Source organism: Centroberyx affinis, unplaced genomic scaffold (genome assembly GCF_046629955.1).
Source record: "Centroberyx affinis isolate AG114_WGS23_722 - 3 ecotype Tasmania unplaced genomic scaffold, CSIRO-AGI_Caff_v1 ptg000395l_1, whole genome shotgun sequence".
NCBI classification, from domain to species: domain Eukaryota; kingdom Metazoa; phylum Chordata; class Actinopteri; order Beryciformes; family Berycidae; genus Centroberyx; species Centroberyx affinis.
Window position 1 is genome coordinate 473864 of NW_027279063.1, and position 23652 is coordinate 497515.

Below are 23652 nucleotides of genomic sequence, written 5' to 3' on the forward strand. Positions count from 1 at the left end.
TTACAGTGACTCTCTTGCAGTTACAATTCCTCCCCATTCCATAATTTTATATTTTAAGGAATAAAAATCATAAATTAATGCTATTCTGAAATTGAAATTAATTTTGTTTAAATGGGTTGTTTGTCTTATGATAATCACCGACTGGAGGTACTAGTTTTCCTACATGTCTACTACTACATCACAGACCCTCAATCCACAAACTCTGCCAGGGCGACTCGACCCCCTTCTTAATGTTTGCATAATATCGCGAGAAGAGAACGAATGCCCCCTGAACGCGAACACACCGAGAGCTGCTGTGCGTGTGTGTGTGTGTGTGTGTGTATGTATGTGTGTGTATGTGTGTAACGCTCTGCGTGGGGGTGTTCGCCTGATGTCATTTGGAAGAAAGAGGGGCTGAGCTAACGGTGGGCATACGGGGGAAAGCACAACAATAACGCATCATTTACCGTCCAGAATGGGTCCTGAAACACCGCACTTTGATTGAAATACACAGCATAACCCTGCTTTGGTCTCTTCGCCACGGTCCCAAGAAGAGCTTGTTGGCTAACGGACTTCGTACAGATGCTATTCCAGCGGAGAAGGGGGCATGAATAAGCAAGAGGGGGAGGATGGGTTCTCGTTTTCCTGACGGGTAACGTTAGACCTTCGCCGAAAACAAGGATACCGTGAAGCGAGGGAACTTGTTTGGTTATTTTGCTCCTCCGTTGTGTGACATTGTTCTTGAAATGCTAACGCAATTGGGGTCTCGGGCGTCGAGCAGCCTCTGGGCCGCGGCTCGGCGTACTGAGTCCGAATTTGGGAAATAGCTAGCAAGCTATCTGCTAGCCGCAGTTACCCAATGCTGCTGCTGCTAAACGGACCCAAACGACAACACGAGCGGCTGGAGTCCTGGGCCCTGGCGTTGAGTGAGCTATTGCTTTATCAGAGGAAGAATCTGGGGGAAACAACTGGCAATTGAGATGTGATGCTTTGTACGCCGTCTTCAAGCCTTTTGTAGCTGAAGGCTTCTCTGCTATCGACGCGAAAGAGCTATTGCTGCAATGTGTGGACAAAATGCACGGCAGAGCCACAACAGCAGGCTCCCTCTGAAGGGGGCGAGGTAGACTGATAACAACCAGCCTCTGTCTGTTTCCACCTTTTTATGGTTTGGGGTCACATTTGGACCTCCACGCCACAGTGTCACGTCATTCACCACTAAACACCCAAAACTTCAGCTGGCGATATGGATAAACTAACGATAATTTCAGGATGCCTGTTCCTGGCAGCAGATATCTTTGCAATAGCCAGCATTGCAAACCCAGATTGGATCAACACGGGTGAATCAGCAGGTAATTTATCGGGCCATATCTACCACTGCCAATTTATTTTGTGTATCAGCCTTTTTGTTTCTTGACATTTCTTGCCACTGTCCCTACATCCCAGCAACATTTGCCACACGCTTTCAGATAATCTACATAACAAAGGTTTATCCTATTGTTCAGAGGGTTTCATCTGCTGTAACATCTTTTGTCCACTACAGCATTCGTTTTGGTTGCCTGCTACTTCTTTTCTAATTTATCTCCAGATCGATACACCAAGGCCAGATCTTACAATCTAATTTTTTTTTTTAATTTTTGCTCACTCGTATGGATCTCTTCAGTTTTAAGCTAGCCTGTGTTTTTTCCCGACTGATGACTGTTTTCAGTTAAGATAATGGTGATCTTGCATTGCAGATCTGTCATGGTAATAATTTAACATATTTGAACTGAACTCGTCACCCTGTGATCCAGGGTCAGTCAAATTAGGGACCAGGGAGAAACTGTAACCACTGGAGCAGGTGCTGTATGTGGCTTCCCTACTGCTTTGCACAGAAGTACGCACTGTTGTTCCCATTTTTTTTCGCGTCACTCCTCAAAACACATCTACGCTATTGATAGACAGCTGCTCCTCTTTGTTCCCTCTGCAGGATGACAGCTTAGTAACTGGGTCAGGGAGGGTTCATCCACCAATGCACAGCCATGCTGTATTAGCTCTAAAGAATAGGCATTCTGGACAAATGTAATAATAGGATGCAAATGAAATGGGGGCATGGTCCGCTATACAGTCTACTTGACTGTTTTGGAGAGTAAGTAATGTTCTTGCTTGTTAGGTCTCTAGCCATGGTATGCTGTTTGAGATTAGTTGCCTGACTTTATGGCTCAGTTCACACCTTAAATTAGCCTGCTACAGCCAAAACAACAGGGTAACATCTTGCTAATACCCTCAGTTCTGCACTGCCACTTACAGAAAGTTAAAGTTCTGCCCATTTTACAATTTATTGTGGAAAAAAAACAAAAAACAAACAAACACCAATTCTTAAAAACCATTCATTTTTGCTGGTGTTGTCCTTGTTTAAGAGTGGTGGTGTATAGCTACCAACCTCCATCTCTCACCTTTCACTTCCCCTCTCCAGCTTCCACGGCTCTCTTTGATGATTGTGGTGGGTCTTTTCTTGGATCTTTTATGAGACCTGTAGGTGACAGACCACTCACATTTTTGACACATCCCCATCCTCCACGCACTCTTTTTTTCTTATCACCTTATGAATGTACCAGCCACTGTTTTGGGATTTACAATACTAAGCTCATTTTGGTTTTATGAGAGGTGTTGGCTTGTATTCTTTAACATTCTTTGGTTAAAAAGGCAATTGTAAATTTTCAGCTAGGATAGTAGGTTACTTTGTCTTGGCATGAGTAGCAAAGTAGTCTTAGAACAGTCCTCAAGATTAGATTAGTTATTCAATTTGAAGAAAAATGCAGTTGTGATTTTTTTCACCATACTGTGAGATCTCATTTGCTGTCATACACAGAAATTCAGCATCATTCATACCCAAAATGTCAACTGTATTATCAGCTGTTTGTGTCAGAGCATTGACAGTAATATACATTTATACAGTATGTTCATATTCTCTACATAGGCCTACATATTTTGTCATCAAATTAAGGTCAAGTAAGTTTAAGTGATGATCTCCTCTTGTTCTCATGGGGTTGTTCATATTTGACTAGATGGATTCTGAGTCTGCTTTCTCTCCAGGCCTGTGGTTGGCATTGCCAATCAGTAACCTAACCTCACAGACATTCCACAGACCAGTGTATTGTGGGTAATTGTGAGAGGTCATTTCGAAGGCAGAGCACTTGATACAAGACTCCCCATAAAGTTGTGTCTCTAATCAGCTGACCTCCGATTCCCAGCCTTGCTGTTGTGATATAAGAAGAAATTCTGAACGGAGGTTAGTGCTTGACAACCTGTACTTGTAGGGAACTCAGCGTGGTGTCTTTGTACTCAGAGTGTGGAGAAACAGACATGTTCCCCAGGGCAGTTAACAGTGATGAAAGCTGACTGCACACAAAAGCTTTCATGTGTGGCTTCTGCCTCCGAGTGGTTTTGGTCAAGAGATTTGATCTAGGCTTTTTTGTCAGCTGATCAAACTAGGAATATGTTAACAAAATGTTAAGCTTGTGCAGGAAATCATTCAACAATGATTGCTATTTCTTGTAATTGCCAACACGGATATTGGAAATAGAATAAATCTTTAAGTCAACATTTAACATACAAAAGGCTTAAGTGTGGGAACCATGGGCGAGTCCGAACTCCTCTGGATATTGAATACTTGAGGCATGTTCAAATAGAAGTAGGAGTACTGTCATTCAACACAAAAGGCAGAATGTGGAGCCCTGACATTGTCCTCACTTCAGTGTGACATCCCCAGGCAATAACGGCTAAGTTGATTTCCTGCCTGGGCTTCAACACAAAGCCATTGTTGCTGCAGTGTCAGGGAGAAACCGTGACTCTCCCGGCAGCCCCACCGACGACTGCCCTCCTGCAGATACTCGTGTCATCACAGTGGATGTCATTCTGTTGAGCCTGAATGACCTAGTCCCCAAAACACTCTTTGTATGCATGCACACACTTTAAAAATGCAAAATTGCATCCAGGCACAGACCGCCTTTTCAGCATGCTGCTGTATCAAAGGCCAGTGATGATGACAGTCTTCCACATATGCTGTCTTTACATGGGAGCGGATGTTTCTGGGAAAACCTTTTAATTTCTGCATCAGTGATATCAGATCTTATGTCTAACACTGAAGGTGACCGATCCCCAAATCAATATTAGACAAGTGTCCTTGACATCTCAGTGTTTAGCCTCCCCTTCTTTACTGTTGTGCTTCTCAGCTGGGGTAAAGGCACAAGTTAACCATTTCCTTGTGAACAGCATCAGTTGGATTTTGACACAGCAACACAGACAGACAACAGAACAATTATCATGAAACCATTCTCTGTTGAAGAAGGAAAAACTGAGGTTTGCACTTAGATTTCCAACACAGTGCCGCGTTTTATTGTATGGAGCAGGTTGTTGAATGAGGGGAAAATGGAAGAGTGCTATTATAGAGGAACACAAGGTGACAGTCGTGACAGGTCAGAAAAGATAAGACCACAAACAAGGCCACCACAGCACTGAAAGTTTGTATGTTATCATAGTGGAAAAGCAATTAATTGCTCTCTCTTTCTCTCTTACCTATTCATCTGTGTTTACCTGTGCAACAACTGTCTCCCTGGAATGATTTTTGCTCTTGATGTGAATGGCAAAGTCAGTAGTGAGCACTAGGTGGAAAAATGTACAGTTCTGGTTGCAACAGGAATTACTGGTTAATACAGGCTTTGCTTAAAGAAAAGATGTTTGTTGTGAACAAAGCTGTGCCATTTAACATAAGATCTTAAGTGCAAACTACAACTGGAAATAGCTTGTGGTAGACAAGTATCCTTGTTGCTTGAACGCTATGACAAGACAACACTAAGACATTAGATAAATTATAGCCTCAAGAGTGGGGCAGATAATGTGTATGGAGATTTTTCTTTGCTGTAGAGGCAAGTTGAGTTGCTGCAATAGGACTAGGTGTTAAAGGTTCCTTTAACCAAGCAGGAGCCAGATTTGAGTTAATAGCTAGCCATTTGTTGCATTTTCTTCATTGGCTCAGTTACCTTTACCATTGCCAATTACAAACGAGCCATACCAGATGAACAAAATGTTCAATGTAATGTCGTCGATAGATGGGTAGATTGTTTCTTTTATCTTTATTGTCCTTCAAGATTAAATTTGTTGTCACAGTCTGTATAATACACAGAGGTAAACACAAAGAAACATCCCCCACATACAATTCACACCCCATGACATACATACATAAATTCATACATACAGTTGCATATATTGTGCTTAATGGGGAGGTTGTTGAGAGCCAATATGGCAGAGGGAACAAAGCTCCAAAGTGTGCCCTTTTCCTGTCGTGCAGGTTGGACATCTGTTTTCCTATTTTCTTGTTTTGAATTCTAAAATGAACTTGAAAACATACAGAGATATAATCTTGTCATTTCCACTTCGCAAAGTAAAACATCCAAAAACATGCTACTCGTGTACGGTTGACCAGCTCACTGACAGTGATTGATTATGCATGCGCTTTTGTATGCAACTTGCGTAGTATTTTATGTTGTTGCTTGGCCAACAAGCAACAGCAAGTTGTGGTCTTCAAAATATTTTGGAAGGTATGTCAACAAAAATTGACCAATCGTCTTCATTAAATGCATGATTCCCTGGCTGTTTTCTCATCTGTAACCTAGCTGCATTCTCACATCATATAAACCACTTCAGCGTTCAGTTGGAAGCAGCCTGTGACTGGGGAGCTCTTCCTTGACTCGCACCCTAATTCAATTGGGCTGTTCCTGCCTCCCTGTAAGAACTAAACAAAAGCAATAAACCCAACAGGATTGTATTCAATTGTACCAAACAAAGCAGCTGTGAAATGGACAAAGTTGTTACCAGGAAACATTGCCAATTTTAGTGAACTTATAGAATTGTAGCTTCTTTCAGAGGTCAGTCTCTTCTCATGGATGTTCCTATCAGGCATTCCCGTTTTTTTTAACCATATATCACTATTACCTAATTAACCTAATGAAGATCAACATATTCCAATGCAAGTTCTTGATTGAAACCTGATTCTGGTTTGGACACGAAGATGAAGATGTGCTCAGCTGTTGAAAAGTATATTACTGGTTCGCTGCACAACGTTAACCTGCAAAAATATGACCTGAAACAGAAGTCACATATGCTATTCTTATTATCTCGGGTACCATTTATCCATATTTCTGTACAAATTTCTCCCAAACTTAGAAACAAGGCAGCTAAGACCCCAATCTGTGACATAATTTCTCAACACTTTCTGGAGCTCATCTATTGCCTATAAACCGGGAGCTGACTGTGAACACTGTGACAGTAAACGGGTTTAATTTCTAGGAATATAAGCACTTCAGCACTGGTAGCATTTGGCAATAAAACCTCGAACACATTTTCTATAACTCTACAAAGTCAGCTGCACTATGCTTTGTCAGTAGCGCAGCTCCAGAATATGGTTTGGTGGCATCTGCGATTAGAGTTTAGGTTTGTGGTTTTTTTTTTAATCTTTGGAAGTCTCTTGAGATATAGCCTAATGTCTCTTTTATAAGAGAGAGTTTGGGATATGTATTAGTTTAACTATCTAAAAATAGAATGCCAATTCTGCTATAGGGTGGGTTTCCCTTTAACACACTTTATGACCTCAAAATTGTGGGCAATCTTCTATTATTTTTGCCATGAAAAGTAGAGTGAGCATTTTTGAAAGAAATGTTGAATCTGTTTATTGTATTGTTTCCCTCCCTGGGTCCATCTTTGAAGATGCTAGTGTTTGGGCGATTAAGTGACTGAAGGATGTTTTCTGATGTTTGAGCTTGTACCTCGTTCTATTTGGGCTTGTCTACCGATGTCTGTGCAAGTTTGGAAAGTATACAGCTATGCCCCTACAATATAAGTGGGTGCTGTAAAAGCCTCTAGCAGCAGAAGCAGTGGCTGTTGGCTGCTTTTGCTTGCCTGTTTGCCGCCCACCACAGTTCAGAGGCCTGTTTGACTCATCCCTCCAGCGCTCACAAACAGCAGCACCCCCTATGCTCCGCTAATGACAGCATCACCATGCCGAAGATGAGCAGACACGGCCCTCATTTCCTCTCATTTAGACTGAGACAGGGTGAGAGGAGTATTTTGATCGTGGCGGGTACAGAGAGGACAGCGGGGTAATAGGACATGAAGGGAACGCTGAAGTGAACAGGGGCATAAGATGGAGAATTGGTCTATTGTTTCCGCATGTGAGAGACAGAGGAACAGTCAGAGCAATTTGCATCTGTAAACTGAAACACATTAAGCATAATGTGCTTTGGTGGTTCCTCTTTCTAGCAGGCTTATCCAGCTCTGACATCTTGCTCAAGATGAACCCCCCCACCTCCCCCATCACAGCAGCGGGTCCTGCCACCTCCCCACCCCCACCCCTTACCCAACAGTCTGCAATAGGGTGGAAATGAGGCATCGCTCCATTGCTCATACTTTTCATTTTCTGCCCTCAGTTAATTCAACTGCATGTATAGCGTTGCAGAGCCAGCCAAAGTTTGTGTGTGTGTGTGTGTGTGTGTCGTTTGCAAGATAACAAGACTGATAATTACTTGGTTTACATCAGTTGGAGTATCTCCTATGTCCCAAGTATCACATGGATGCGTACAGTACTGTGCAAAAGTCTTAGGCACATGTAAAAAAAAAAAAAAGAACTCCATAAAGTGGAGATGCTTTCAAAAATAATGAAATGAAAAGTTTCTAAATATAAAAAAAATACTAAAAAGAGAAGCCTACTGACACACTAATGTAGAAAACAAATGAACATCTAAGACAAAATTTATATAAAAAATCTAAGACTTTTGCACAGTACTGTACGTCTGCATTAGTTTAAAGTGTGTGTGTGATGTTTGTCTGTGTGCATACTCAGTTGTTTACCTGTGTCTTGACCAGACTGTGTACCATGGCGTGCCTGCCTGTTGTAAGGCAGGAATTCCACTGAGAGCTAGTGAAGCAGCGGGAGGCTGGAGGATCCAGGGGAAATGGTCATAAAACGGTGCCATTAACCGCAGCTATCAAACCTTGCCTAATGTTCTCCTGTTCCCAGCACCGGTCCCGGCTTTCTTTACCTCCCTCACTTCCCATCCTCAAATGTGTTCAAGGTTACTCACGAATATGTGGCAGACTTCAGAAATAGGCTATTGAGTGAGCCATTCAAGTGCCATTTTATTCAGGCGAGCCATGACCTCCATTTTTCTTTTCTACTGTTATTGGATAAGACGTCTGTACAGAGAGAATTGAACTGCCATAGCAATAAGGCAGAAGATTAAGCAATAAAATTTAAGATAAAGAACATTCGTTCAGTTATGCCTTGTCCTTAATAAAACATGAGCAGACACCAAGGACGGCATTCCAGTGTGTTGGGTCTAGAAGGTAAGCCTTTATCTAGGAAGCCCACACAGGACTGTGGATACAAAGACTTCAGTTTTGCGGTTCTAGATGTGACTTATCTTTTCTCGGCTTTTGTAGACTGCCAAGGCATTCCTTTTGAGCCACTGGCATTGTTTGTGTGGTTTGGGAACGGTTGAGTTAGTGTTTGGTTGTTATTGTAAATGCTGTGCTTTCACTGGGTGTTATAAAGGGGACAGGATTTCCTCTGGACAGGCTGCAGGACTGTTTGGCTGTGGGACAGAGGAGGCCCGCCCTGCCCCCAGGGCAACAAGTGCACGTCTTCTCACAGGGTCTGTCCCTCGATTAGGATTCTAGTTTCTAGGCCACTTCGTCCACATTGGGACTAAATGGGTTGGTAGCAGAATCATATGTCCATTACTTAAATGTACGTAGGTTACAGCGGGGGAGTAAAAATGTCAAGAGTGGGGTGCCAGACAGAGCGAGTAACAGGCTCAACCTTGTAAAACTCCTGCGTGCTTGTCTCATGTACATGTCCACCCACCCGCTAAGCCAGTGTTGAACTTTAATGTTCTCGCCCACACAGGCTTGCCTTGTCAATGAATGGTTTCTTTTGTGGTCAATGAAATGAGTGTTTACTATTGGCTCAGTCATTAAATGTTTCAGTATATGGTTCAGACATGTAGAGAAATTGATTTCTTCACGCTTTGTTTTCTTCTGAAGACATATTTGTGACATTAAAGCCTCAATTTAGAACTAAGTTGGCCATATGCAGTACATTTCTTGGTAAATTCACATAGAGGTAAATGTGTATGGAAACTAATTTTCAACTTTCATAACCCAGTGTAATGCAGAATTAAAGTCTGCTTTACTTAAGTGTATCTATTGAGCAAGTTGGGGTGTATCAAGTAGGCTGTATGACATGTCTATTCTAATTCCAGCTGTTGTACGGCACTTATGGTTTGTTTTCTACAGTAACAGTGTGTCTCATGGAGTTGGAGTTGTGGGACAGTTCTCACCTGCTGCCCAAAAAGACCATTATTCATGCAAGTACGCATTACTGAAACACCTCACATTGATGCCCCCACTAATTTTTCAAACAGAGACCTCCCATCCCCTACAGTCTGTTCGGCGTACTCCACCTTTAATTGCCCGAGACCTGTGATCAGCAAAGGCCTGAATGATGCGACACTGTTCTGCTTACTCGGGTAGAAAGTCCCCTATGAAGACATGCACTAATTGAATGGCGTCCCTCCAGAGTGGCTCTACCACTAGAGCATGTTTCTACTCTGAGCGCTGGCCTTCACGCTCCGGCTCTGGCACAACTCCGCCCATGACTCAATCTGTGGCATAAATCCATTCTTCTCCCTGTCTGATCAGTGATGGATAGTTACGGTAGAATGTCAAATCCCACCATGTTTCACGATAGCAGATGTGCACGCTGACTGCGGTCAAGATCCAAGCCAAAACTCTCCACTTCATAAGCAAAACACAGAGGGAGGAGATTTCAAATATGTGAGGTGGTGGTGGTGGTGGTAGTGGAGTTTGGAGGATCCAAGAGGAATGCTTGTGTTTTTTTGCTTTTTTTTTTCTCTGAGATATTGAGCCACAGAAGCAGGTGCAGATTTCTGTTATTATCACAGGCTGTCTTTCCTAATTAACATTATTCAGGGATACAACCAGGTGTTACACCTGTATGGGATTGATTCAGTTATTGGCAGGAAGAATTTAGTCTCTCTCTCTCTCTCTCTCTCTCTCTCTCTCTCTCTCTCTCTCTCTCTCTCTCTCTCTCTCTCTCTCTCTCTCTCTCTCTCTCACACACAATCTCTCTCTCGCTCTTTCTGAGAGTGTGAGAGAGCGAGCTGAAACGTCAGCCACTGACATAATTGGGCCCACTAGGAAGGAGAAAGGCGCTCCACAGCTCCTCGCAGGCACTGAATCGGTGACAGATTAAAGGAGCCTCTCTCTGTCTTTCTCCATTCCCCCTCTCCACCTCTCCCCTTTACTTCATTGCTTTGGTGTCAGCTGAGCTGCTACGCTTGAGTCCTTCCCTCCCCAGGCCTTGTGAGTGATTGAGGCACAAACTCCTTGCCTCTTCACTGGTTCTCCTCAGTCTCAGGCCCTCAGTCCTTCTCGCTCTTTTATAGTTTTTCTCCCTCACTCGCTTTCTCCCTCTTTTTCCAACCCTTAGGCCCACTTTCACTCTCAAAGATGTAGTCTGTTAAGGCTGCTGTTCCTGGGTGTGGGATCAAGTGCTTGTCTGTGTCACATGTGGGCCTCTGTGTTGGAAGTATACTTAGGATTCAGGGCTCTTTGGTTGCCTTTCCACAGTTTGTTGTTATGCCTACTGGGGCATAGATGTACTGTGTAGATAGCGCTGCTGCAGCTGAGAGAGTCTGTGTATTTTATGGGCCAAAATGAAAGACACTTTTGCAGGTGACATACTGCTAATACTGCTTCTAGAATTTATAGTTTTGGCCCATTTTAGAATGAATGTATGTGGTGTGCATTTATTGGTACTCTGGAGTGTATTGTGTATGTGCTTGTTATTAGCGGTGTTGCATTAATGTTTCATCTGTTATTATTTAACTCCTAACCCCAAATATGCTATTTTATGTTCACATGTACAGATATATTATAACATTTCTCTCTCTCTCTCTCACTGTGTAGGCGCCCTAACGGTTGGTCTTGTCCGGCAGTGCCAGACCATCCACGGACGAGACCGGACCTGTATCCCGCCACGGCTGCCCCCAGAGTGGGTCACCACACTTTTCTTCATCATCATGGGCATCATCTCCCTCACCGTCACCTGTGGACTGCTGGTGGCATCGCACTGGCGCCGCGAAGCCACCAAATACGCCCGCTGGATCGCCTTTACTGGCAGTAAGTGATCAGTACCAACCAGGCCACTGAAATCCACACTAAATTGAATATTTAGTTGTTTTTTGTTACTAGATGTACCATCTACACATTCCCCTGTAGCTTGCTCACTGTCTTTGCTCTTTCGCTCTATCTGTCACAACAGTCTCCTTAAAGACACCTTTTGCCACAGTAGTATGTTCATTTCAAGCAGTTGTACCCAGTCTCTTGAGGGGAGGAAATAATGAGGGGAGGAGAAGAAGTAGGAGGTGAGAGGGGGTGATTTGTGAAGATATTGGTTTTAGCCCAGTTATGCACAACATTTCATGGGTGCTGCTAATTTAGATATGTAGAAGACGTGTGTGTGTGCCTCTCTGTGTGTGCCTTTGCGCGTTAAAAAAGATTTGAGGCTATGCGCAGTGTGTCTGTGTGTGATTGTGTTTCTGAGAGTGACGTGAGATCCTGCGTGTGGGCGTGTGTGTGTTTGCTTGCGTATGTACATTTGTGAGCATCTTTTGCATGGTTGACGACTCCTCTTGCTCCCTGAAGCTTATTGATTGAGTAATGCAGCTCCTGTGGCGCCCGAGTGGGTGGCATGTGCCACAGTGTTTCTCTCTTTCTTTGCCTTGAACATTCCCCCTCTTTTTCAAACAGGAATTCTGTACAGACGCACTTCCACCTCTCAATAATAACTCAGCATCCATCTCATGCACTGTGGCTGGGCTGGTTTCGTAAGGCTGTGTGGGAGGCTGTAGTTTGATTGGTTGGTTAGTTAAGGGAATAGACAGCCTCTAGCGCACACACACAGATGGAGTAGGCTAGATGGAGTAGTGGTGTAGCCTATGAAGCCATGATACAGTGTATGGCTGTTTGAAAGGCGGAGCTGCTTTTTTCATAACAATGTGACAGCTTTGTTCTGTAGAGGAAGGCTAGCCCATAGTTTTGAACAAGCACCCAGTGCTTTTGTCAAGCTTTGCAAGTCGGGCCAAATGCAGATTCACAATTAGGTTTTGTAACTCTTGCTAATCACTTGCAAATACCTGGTGAATCACCCCATTACAGAATTCCAGGCACTCTAAAAACTGTCTGTCCGTTAAGCACAAATCTGTGTCACAAGCTAAATTGGAAGGCGTTGAGTCATTGTTTAACGAGCACACTCAAGGCAAGTAAGGAAGTTGCCATGGCAACTGGGAGCAATTGTCACCCTTGTCCCTTGTTATGGTTCCATTGGCCATATTAGACATTTGGTTAGTAACTGTTTTACTGCAGGTAACAAGATACAGATTGACATGCAGAATGGCAGCAAGTAAAGAAGCTTAAGAGAAAAAACAAGCTTGAGAGAAAAAAGAGTGAGAGAGGGAGAAGAAGTAGAAAAGCATCACTTTATTCTGTTTTAGGATCCCCATTAGCTGACGCCTCAGAGACTGCTGGTCTTCCTGGGGTCCACTTGTAACCTGAGAGCCTTACTTCTGGTGGAGGAGAGGCACAGTAAAGAGAGAGAGGAAAGGGGCAAAGCCAGGACTTTTTTTCCCTGACGCTGCTGAACTCTAGCTGCGATGCTGAACACTGCACCTCTCTCGGCTGATGTGCAGTGGCTCATAATAATCGGCTGTGCGGGGGAGAGGGTGAGAGGTTGAGTGAGGAAACAAGAGTGGGGCTTTAAGAAGACGACGGGTAAGGAAGGAGAGCTGAGTGAATAATCATGTTCGCAGAGGTCAAGAGCTGAAAGTGTTAGTAAGTGCGAGATGGATGCCAATATAAAGACAGAAATGGAAAGAGAGAGAGAGAGAGAGGAAGAATACAGAGAGGTCGGTGATGGTCGCCAGGAGACGGGTGGTTCACTCGGGGCAAACAGGTGATGAAGGCTGGGAGAAGGTGGGCAGTCTGTACCAGGGTTCGTAACTGGCCCCGGGCCACAGGCACCTGAATGGGCAGCTTTGTATGACCAGCACAGGCTCACCTCTGTCCCCTGTATACTACACACACCAGTCCCTCTGCAGTCCCTTGCACACTACCCCAGGCCAGGCACAGTACACCTTCACCAGTGCAGATCAGCATACACACAACCAAGCCACATTGTTGATTTAAGATAAGATGACTTTAGTGATCCCCGTGGGGAAATTGGGTTGTTGCAAACAGTAATGGGATACAGCAAAGAAAAACAGAATAAAAATGGAAATATAGTATATAAACAAGAATATAGCAAATGGGTATATAAACGTACACACCAGAAAATGTTAAGTAAAATGTTTAAATTAAAAGTAAGGAGGAAAATTTAAGATTACAGTATTATTAGAGTGTGCACAATAACTACAGTAATTACTATTAATTAGTGATTATTTCATCAGCCAAGCCACTGTAGTTTGACCAGCAGTGGGTGAACAAGACACATATGTCATCAGTTCAGGTGTTACATGTTGAAACTGTGGCCCATGAAGCACACTTCTACAGTTAACTCATTGGTGAAGCTAGCAAGAAGAATGCTGAGCCAGGTAGTTCTGGCTCCACTAGTTTACCTTTCCCAGCATCCTTCTGCTATCACGGCTGTTTCTGCCCCCCCTGTGGATAAACACATGGCCAGAGCAATGAGCAGGGAAGGGGACAGACATAAATATTAGCTATGTCTGCCTGGCAAGGCAGGTTAGCCAGACAGCACTCACTTTGCTAGCTGGCAGACTGGAGACATTTAGCCTGTTTGGGTTAGCAAGAGCCAGCACAACATGTATCAGATTAGCTATTCAAGGACTGTTTTGGAACATACTTTAAGCAGCTGAACAACTTACAGCCACTCCAGTGGAAATTTCTACTTTTATAAAATCTAATGATCTGTTGTGATAGCTTACGTGTCACACATGGCAGGCTTTTTCCCTCTCTCTCTCCACTATCAGAAAAAACAGGTGAGCGGTGCTGCAGCCTGTTCACACAGAGGCTTAAAGGATCATACCAGTGTCAAAATGCCATTTACTAATCTCATCTCGTTCACCTGCTAGCACATATAAATACCTGCTATTTACTGGTTTTAAACAGTTTATTAGGTAGTTTATTAGTGTAAATAACTGCATGGTTGTCACACTCATATTTTAGGCTACTTATTAATTAATAAGTTAAGAATTTTAGATGTTATTGCTTGTCAGATTGCTAGCCACTGGAGATTGGCAAAATCCTGTGCTAATTCCTGTGCTATTACAAGCTTTCTTATAGCTAAGGCAGCTCTGTTGACTTGACAAGACAGAGTGAGAAAGAAAACTAGCTACAAAACGCCTAAAGTTGTGTGTGCTATCTTGAAGTTACACTGTCTTGATGTAACCAGAATAATTCAAAAGAGCTTCATTTGCTGCACAAATATCAGCCAATCTAACTTAAAAGGCAGTCATACCTCATGCTGTGATTTTGCAGAATAGCAAGCTAGTCAGTATTCAAAATTCATGTAGCAAACAATACACAACACACAACAGGGCACATCACTAGTACATGAACAAATTTCCCTCACCCCCACCACTGCTACTACATACAAACAATCCAGGAAGAAACACTCCTTTAAAGCACATACGTTTCCATGGGAGAAGATCAGCATGTGTGGGAATAATGTTGGTGGACTATGTGGAGCTCAGTATGGAGAAAGAGAGCTAGTCATTGCCCCATTTTTTTTTCTTTTTCATAATAGTGCCTAAGCCTCTTTTGATTTCCAACTAACTGTGTTTAGATAACGTGTCAGACAACTGAGCAACCCTTAAAATTGACTGTTTTATCTCAAAACCTCTGATTGTGCTCTTTTAATAGGAGCGAGTCTTGATTAGATTTAGCTATTCCTCTTCAAATTTAGCCTAGCTTTTGAGCAGTTATTCACAGGAGTCTCACAGTGCGCTTTGTTGTTGTGGTGGAAAGTCAACTGTGCGTTACATGAGTGGACTCGGAGCTGGACTAGAAGCTTCCATTAATATCTTCAAAGGAAGTAGAAGAAAAAGAGTGGTGATTCTAATTAGCGATGACTTGCTGTCCGAACACAGAAGCAAACACGCTGAACTAAGCCATATGATGGGGCTCCTTAATGACTTCACCCCTGACCTCAACTTTGCTCTGCGGCTGCTGAAAAACTTGACATACCGCATGCCGAGTAGTACATCACAACATGCTCTCTATTCTTGAGTGCCCGGTCTGTAATTATTCTCGGCATGTGATCAACACACCAGGCTAATTGATCCCTATGGGTGCGTTATGGTCTTGAGGGCTCCATTTGGCCGCAATTTGTGACACTTTTTTCCATTAGTGCCAGTGGATTCTTTGCTTTTCACACCAGCGCAGCTGAAAAACACAGCAAGTCAAATTTGATTCATAATTCTTCCCAAGAAAAAAAATACTAAAGGGATTTTTTGTGGTTTTCTAAAGCTATTAAAGAGCATAGTCTGATTCTGATAAAGGCTACTATGTTTTAGAGCAGTGGTCTCCAACCATGTGCCATCGCGAGTATGCAGGTTTTCATTCAAACCAAAACTACTGCTGATTTTACTGATCAGTTCCTCCTCTGTGGGTGAAGGTGTGTTAATCAGTGAAATCAGCTGCTCTGGTGTTTGGATGGAATGAAAACCTGTAGACACAAGGCTCTCGATGGCACATGGTTGAAGACCACTGTTTTAGAGTGATAGTGCTGGTAGAGCTCCCTCCCTGCTGTCGCTCTGGCCTCAGCCTCACTAAAATCACTTAATTAAATGTGTTTCACTTTGGCACGGTTCAAACACAACCTCTATGCACATGGCTCCAATGTAATAGACACAAAGTACACTGTTGCAGCTAAATAATAACCTATTTTGGGGTAATAATCTATCTCTCCCATGACTTAAGCTTGTAGAAAGATTTAAAAGTATTATAATCAGCCAGAAGTGATATAGAGGGCTTGCTTTTGGATTTATGGAGAAACATTTACTGAAACTAATGCTGCATTCAAGTGCAGGTTGAAGTCTGAAATAGTTGAGCGCACATGAATGACTCAACAAGGACACTGGTGCAATAATTGTTGTCCTGGATCTACAATCAAACATCAGCTTGACTTTATTGACCTCAAAGCTGAAATCAGTTCGCCTACCTGGGCCTTGAGTGCGGACCTCGCACTCTGAGCCCCGGCAGACCAGGGGAGTCAGGCACCTTAAAGGAGAATGCCACTCAATCTGAGAACTTGCATATTGTTATTTATAAGGTTGAGGAAAGTGTTAGTGAACGTAAACAACTGTCTCGCTAAGATGAAACGAAGACTTAGACTAATCTGTGATGTCACACTGATGTGCGTCCTTTGCCAGTGAATAGAAGACTGTGAACTTACACAATATTCATCTGAACATAAACACTCATATCAACAAACTCAAATGAGCTTGATATTGTAGTATTACTCTTAGTTTAGTTAAGTACAGCCACATTTACCTTTTTCAAGTAATTTCCAAGAGCTGTACATCACTGTGATGTTACAGTTTTGGGGTCGGGATTATCTCTTCTTTTATTGCTATAGCAGACAGTATTGAATTTTACAAGTAGAGACTGAAGTCCTAAGGTGTGAGAATAACATATGTGAATGCTGAAATTCAGTGGTATTCTCCTTTAAAACTGGTCCAGCAGGAGGGGAAATAAGGGAGCCAAGAGCATTTTTGTCTTGTTTTGTATAACGGTAAAGGCACCGGGACTGCAGGTCAGATCCATACATGGGGCAGTGCCTCAGTGTGCTGCTCTTGAGGCCCGTGAATGTAAACACACACAGCCAGAAGTGATATAGAGGGCTTGCTTTTGGATTTATGGAGAAACATTTACTGAAACTAATGCTGCATTCAAGTGCAGGTTGAAGTCTGAAATAGTTGAGCGCACATGAATGACTCAACAAGGACACTGGTGCAATAATTGTTGTCCTGGATCTACAATCAAACATCAGCTTGACTTTATTGACCTCAAAGCTGAAATCAGTTCGCCTACCTGAGGGTTTCTCTCACAAGATGTGCATAAACGTTTGACTCTTGAGGAGTGCTACCTTCAAGTGCTCTCGGAAAGTTGAGAACACAAACAGATAGCCGAGTTGCTGAGATGTGACGTTTAGGGGCGGACAGCAGGGAAGCCTGGCCTATATTATGTTGTTATGTAACAATAACATAATAATGTTGCATCTTATGTAGATAATTACTACTATTAATTATTTATCTAATAATTAGTAATTAGTACTGACAAATTATACAATGACTTTATTAATAAATTAGTTAAAACATAAATTATTTGCCTTACATAGTCAACTTTATTACCTATTGTAGCACACCCTATACTTACAATTGATACAGCACAAGAACATATTCTAGGCACAACATTAATTTCAACATATTAACAATCAACAATCTCAATAGACAACATAGAAGTTACTGTGTGTAAAACAGTCTATAGACCTATGACGCCACCAAACAAAAATTAGATTTTTAGGACCATGCTGCTCAATAAACGTGTGTGTGTGTGTGTGTGTGTGTGTGTGTGTGTGTGTGTGTGTGTGTGTGTGTGTGTGTGTGTGTGTGTGTGTGTGTGTGTGTGTGTGTGTGTGTGTGTGTGTGTGTGTGTGTGTGTGTGTGTGTGTGTGTGTGTGTGTGTGTGTGTGTGTGTGTGTGTGTGTGTGTGTGTGTGTGTGTGTGTGGGTCTGTCTTTGTGTCTTGGATTTTGTATGTGTGGTTGTGTATACATGGTGTACGCTCAAGTGCATACTAGCTGACTATAAGTGTATGCTGTCAATATGTATGTGCTGTGTCTCCTCGGTCTGAGTAGTTGCAGGCCTGCACCGCTTTACTGTTTGTCTGAAGCGATGATCCCCGACTGAGTGGATTATGAAATTGCCTTCACAACAAGGATCGTCTGAATCTATTTAGCCAACTCACTTTATTGTTCTTTTCCTCCCAAGCGCTCTCTCTTCAGTTCTCCTTACACTGGTAACTCTGTTTAAGAAGCCTGTTATCAGCAGAGATAAATGTGAACATGATCAACAGGATTCTTTTATTACCATTTAGCCTGTGGACCATGTCGGCATTCTACTTTTATACGTACTAGTTATGCCTGCATTTGAAACACGTAGCAGAAATACAGTGGGACAGATTAAGAATAACTCAGATGACCTTGTTGGACGGCTCTTCATCTTTACACAAATTGAAGCACCATCACAAGTGCCTTGTTCCTTCATCTAATGCTGCATTCACATCGTGACGGTATGCGGTAGACGGCAAACCGAATGTTGATTATTTTCAATCGGAGATCAACCATTAACTCTGCCAGAGCTTGCAGAAAGTGCCACCTACTACACCGGCAGACAGAACTTGGCAACAAAAGTTGTTTTTTTCCAACTCTTGTCTTCATCCGCAGTGGTGAAGAGAAATCGGATGTAGAAAAGTCTAGCAAAATGGATGCACCTACATAGGTTTGTGCACTTGCTCTTCTTGTCTCGTCTTCCAATGAAGACATTGTAAGCAAGAACCTTCATCTTCTGGCCTTTTTGCTGTCTGGGAGAAAAAGATGTATTGACAAATTTTGGCCTGGCTGGGCTATTCATAGTCCTTATTTGGCTTCCTATTAATTTATATTACGGATCATGTTTAATCATTTATGCAAAATATAACCTATTTTGAAATAAAATATTGTAACGGTCACACAATGCTATTTAACAGATCAGATTCTATCACAGCACATGGGACTGACATCCCATGATGCCGATCACTATGGCTTTTTTTTTTTAGTGTGAACGCAGCATGAGTGCTCCTCGTGAGTGTCTCTCTTCCTCTCTCTCTCTCTCTCATCTCCACGTTCCCAGCACACACACACACACACACGCACACCGTCTGATCACGACGCATACCAAGAGTCCAGTTTGTGTAATTGCTCCTTCAAAGCCATCTGAAAGGCGCCATTGTATATCGCTAATGGACTTGTTAAAATTGAATTCAGTTTGAGCGGCCTGTGCTTCCTGTGTGTTCATGGGCAACTTTCTGTACCTTGTCCAGAGAGCAAAGGCCAAAGTTAGTTTTGGTTCGCATTCAGGATTTAAATGTAAAAAATAACAAAGCAAATTAACTTGTGTGGCTATACATATCCATAGGAGTCATCTTCTTTGAGTATGTATACAGTGAACTAACATTTTCTCTCTCACTCCTTCCCCTCAGTGATCCTGTTCTGCATGGCGGCGCTCATCTTCCCCATAGGCTTCTATATCAACGAGGTGGGGGGCCAGCCATACAAGCTGCCCAACAACACAGTGGTCGGCTCCTCGTACGTGCTCTTCGTCCTCTCCATCTTCTTCACCATAGTGGGACTGCTGTTTGCAGGGAAAGTTTGCCTCCCAGGCTGAGGACTCAACCACGCCTGCCTCTGGACTAACACAAGAGGCTTTGAAAAATTTACGGAATTTAAAAACACACAACGACTGAAAAAAAACAAACAAACAAACTCTGGCCAGGGAGTCTGACCCAGGGAAGTCTCTGATTATCTGTCCGTCTGCAACAAGGGACCGCAGCACCATGGAGTACCTAACCATTAAAAGACGAGAAATGATTCAACGAACAAAACACTAAGGGGGATATGGGCACGATGGGGTGGAGGAGTGTAAGGGAGGGCAGCTGCGGCTGTCAACGCACCCTGCCACTGTTTATTTAAAACATGGTCGTCTTCTGTTGTTGTTGCACTTTTGGAGCGCGATGGGGGACAGCGGGCAGCCGTGCAGAGGCAGCGAGCGGGGCAGGAAGAACGGGGATAAGGGGTATCACTATGAGACCAAGCAACAACCGTGCTTATTATGCCGCTGTCATGGCAACCATGGCCATAATGTTGGCGCACATTACTGAGGACCACTACAACCACTCCTCGACTTGACTCCTGACCGCCCGCCCGCCCCGCCGCCCTCAGCACATATCCACACATCCCCCAGTGAGAAACCGTTGCCGTCACTACCGCTCCTGTTGCTATTTTTGGCTTCTCTTAGCTATTTCAGTTGTGTGTTTTTATGTTGTTGTACATTTTGTGTTCTTTTTTTCATCCCCCCCCCCCCCCCCCCCCCCCCCCCCCCTCACCCTCAACCTTTCCACTGAAATAGTTTGAGTGTAATTGAGGTTCACTGAACCTTTGAGGGTAAGGGGGTTTCTGCCAGATTGGCTTTGGAACAGGGTATATTCCTGCCTGTCCCGGAAGGCCCCAGGTGTCGGGTTGGGGAGAGCAGCTGTGATCCCAGCTGTCTGGGCCAGCGCACAGGCTGCTGTGGAGGAGACGAAGGGTGCAGGTGTGCTGCCTCTTGGTCTCCAACCAGCCCCGACTCAGGAGCAGGTAACTAGGAGAGGAGCGAGGGATGCATGCAGGGGCACAGAGAGCGACCTCACTGGGCCTTGAGTGCGGACCTCGCACTCTGAGCCCCGGCAGACCAGGGGAGTCAGGCACCTTAAAGGAGAATGCCACTCAATCTGAGAACTTGCATATTGTTATTTATAAGGTTGAGGAAAGTGTTAGTGAACGTAAACAACTGTCTCGCTAAGATGAAACGAAGACTTAGACTAATCTGTGATGTCACACTGATGTGCGTCCTTTGCCAGTGAATAGAAGACTGTGAACTTACACAATATTCATCTGAACATAAACACTCATATCAACAAACTCAAATGAGCTTGATATTGTAGTATTACTCTTAGTTTAGTTAAGTACAGCCACATTTACCTTTTTCAAGTAATTTCCAAGAGCTGTACATCACTGTGATGTTACAGTTTTGGGGTCGGGATTATCTCTTCTTTTATTGCTATAGCAGACAGTATTGAATTTTACAAGTAGAGACTGAAGTCCTAAGGTGTGAGAATAACATATGTGAATGCTGAAATTCAGTGGTATTCTCCTTTAAAACTGGTCCAGCAGGAGGGGAAATAAGGGAGCCAAGAGCATTTTTGTCTTGTTTTGTATAACGGTAAAGGCACCGGGACTGCAGGTCAGATCCATACATGGGGCAGTGCCTCAGTGTGCTGCTCTTGAGGCCCGTGAATGTAAACACACACACACACACAGACATACACACACACACACATACACAGATATATACAGCCACCATCCTACCCTGTACTGTATAGATACAGCCACACACACACATACACACTCACATACACAGGTAACTCCCATATAGGCTTGTACTGTACAGGTTTACACACACATACACAGTTGGGGAGCATAAAACCTACTGAAACTCAGATCTCCCCCAGAGAGGTGTGTGTTGACGCAGTCACGGGCTCAATCGCTAAGTCTTAGAGAGTTCTTTGTATTTTTGTTTCCTGCTCAGCTTTTCTTACTCTTGGTCTGATGTATACTGCTAACTATAGATTCTGCAGTGCCCTGTCTCGGTTGATTCAGTATTGTGCCATGACCTGTTTTTGTTTAATAATGTATAGACACAAAAGGCGGGATTTCTGTATTAGGAAGCACTGTGCATTCAACAGTATAGGTAACAGAAATAGAAGCACCACAAATGTATAAAAAAAGAGAACTTCTTACCTCATTGTTTTTGTTTCTGATATTATTTTCTAATGGTGGCAATGTGTGCCCTCTAATTTGTCTCTTGCCTTGATCAGATGTCTACACATAAAGCCTATGATCATAGGAAATTATTTATCACTGAATAAAAAGAGAAAAAAGATGGGTGTGTGTGACTTTGACACAGTCAGTCTGTATGATTTTTTATTTTCTGCCTATTTAAGGGTATATAAAGCATTTCTAAACTGTAGTCTGATAGACATAACAGTATGAGCCCAATCAGTAGCCTAGATGTTACAGTTAGAGGAATCAGAAAAGATGTAATAATTTTATCAAATGGCAAATTAAGCCTACTGTTTAGACAATATGTTCTGTATAATATCAGCTATCATTGGCTCTGCTTTGCAGCTATGAAGACTGTTCAGATTAAGATAAGGTTTATTTGTAGTTAGCTACTAACCTATACATCAACATGGTGCACCTGCCTATCTGTGGGACGAGGCCCAAACGGCCTTCCCATCCTCCTTGAATTCTGAAAAGCATTCTTAGACACAAACCTACTGTGATTCAAGGGCAGCCACCCAGGATGCATTAGTGGAAGGGCTATCAGTGTGCAGAGTACATCTGTTAAATGCAAGACAGTCCACAGATAGCCAAGCTGAGAACAAAACCTCCTGTGCTTCAGTATTGATAGGCGGTCTAGCTAGCGTTTCCTATGGACATTTGAAGAATGATGTTTTTCACTTTGTTGACTCACCTATCAGTGACCTTATAAATCCTTTTTTTTTTTAGAAGAAGAAGAATAGTGTTGACTGGGAAATTGGAATAATTACTTACAGTTGTCAATGATTTTAATCCTTTGCATTTATAAACATTTCACCACAGCTTACCTACTGCTTTTTGGCAAAGTCCATTGTTAATAAAAGCCTCACATGAATCTTCATCCTTTTAATTTTGGGCACATCAGAGGCTTTACACATATGCCTTGGACAAAAGAATTGTTACTTTTTGACTTTGTTTAAAAATGTTCCAAGGTCATTCAGAGGTTGCTTTTTTTCACCTTGCTAGATTGTCATAGTGACTGGATTTGTTATTGAAAAGGTTTGACATCATGCATCATAATATTCCCCATGGCAGCTTCTGGCATTACTTTTCACTTGTATCTTCAAAAAGTTCTGAATGACTTTCATGGACCTTAGGGTCATGAAACCTGCTCTGTATGTAAACCCTGAGCTCAAGAAAAAACATGAAAATCACTGTTTTATTTTTTCCACAACAGCAGCAGCAGCTTGGTTTGGATGCTTATATTTGACATATCAACATCTAGAGAAGTTAGTTATAACATCTTAATGCGTGAGTTCCTTCAGTAAGGACACACCATAACCATCAGATCTGGGTAAAGTTCGATCTCAGGATACCTCGGTAAAAACAACACATTTTCTTATATCTTGTACAAGTCAGCCTTCGGAAAGCACGGAGATCTGGAGGCAGTATTCACTTCTCTGTGGTTTCCCACACAAAGCAAGTCCGCTACAAATGGGTCTTTCTATTCATGTTTGTCATGCATTCAGTTGGATGGGTTTGTTGCATTTATTTGTCATTTTCTCACCATCAGTGTGCAACCCAGATAAGACGGCATTCTTACTCTCAAAATTGCACCTCCATTAGCTTCTCAATGACCTGCAGCCTGGTGTTGAGCATGAATGGTGGTCCATTTAGGTTTTGGAAAGGTCACAGTAATTCAGTTTGGCGGATCACATCGGTCCAAATGTACTCTGCTCTCTAAAGACAGCTGTGGGCCGTTTGGAGAGCCGCTTCACATTGTTACTTCTATCCCATATTACAATAAATAGTGCTACAGGAAAAAATGCACTTACTATGCAAGACTGCACTGCTAATGAATATTTGATCTCAACCATAATTCTAACAAAGGCTCCTCACACACGTACTTCTGTATGGAGCAAAGGC

At 42.9% G+C, this 23652-nt stretch overlaps 1 protein-coding gene across 1 annotated transcript; it reads left to right on the forward strand.

The window, feature by feature from the left end:
* Positions 1-641: 641 nt before the first annotated feature.
* On the forward strand, positions 642-20232 carry mosmoa (modulator of smoothened a). Its single transcript, XM_071516238.1, has 3 exons — positions 642-1328; positions 11002-11214; positions 19350-20232. Exons 1-3 carry the CDS (start codon positions 1223-1225, stop codon positions 19532-19534), a joined length of 504 nt encoding a protein of 167 aa, XP_071372339.1. The 5' UTR covers positions 642-1222; the 3' UTR covers positions 19535-20232.
* The last annotated feature ends 3420 nt before the right edge of the window (positions 20233-23652 follow it).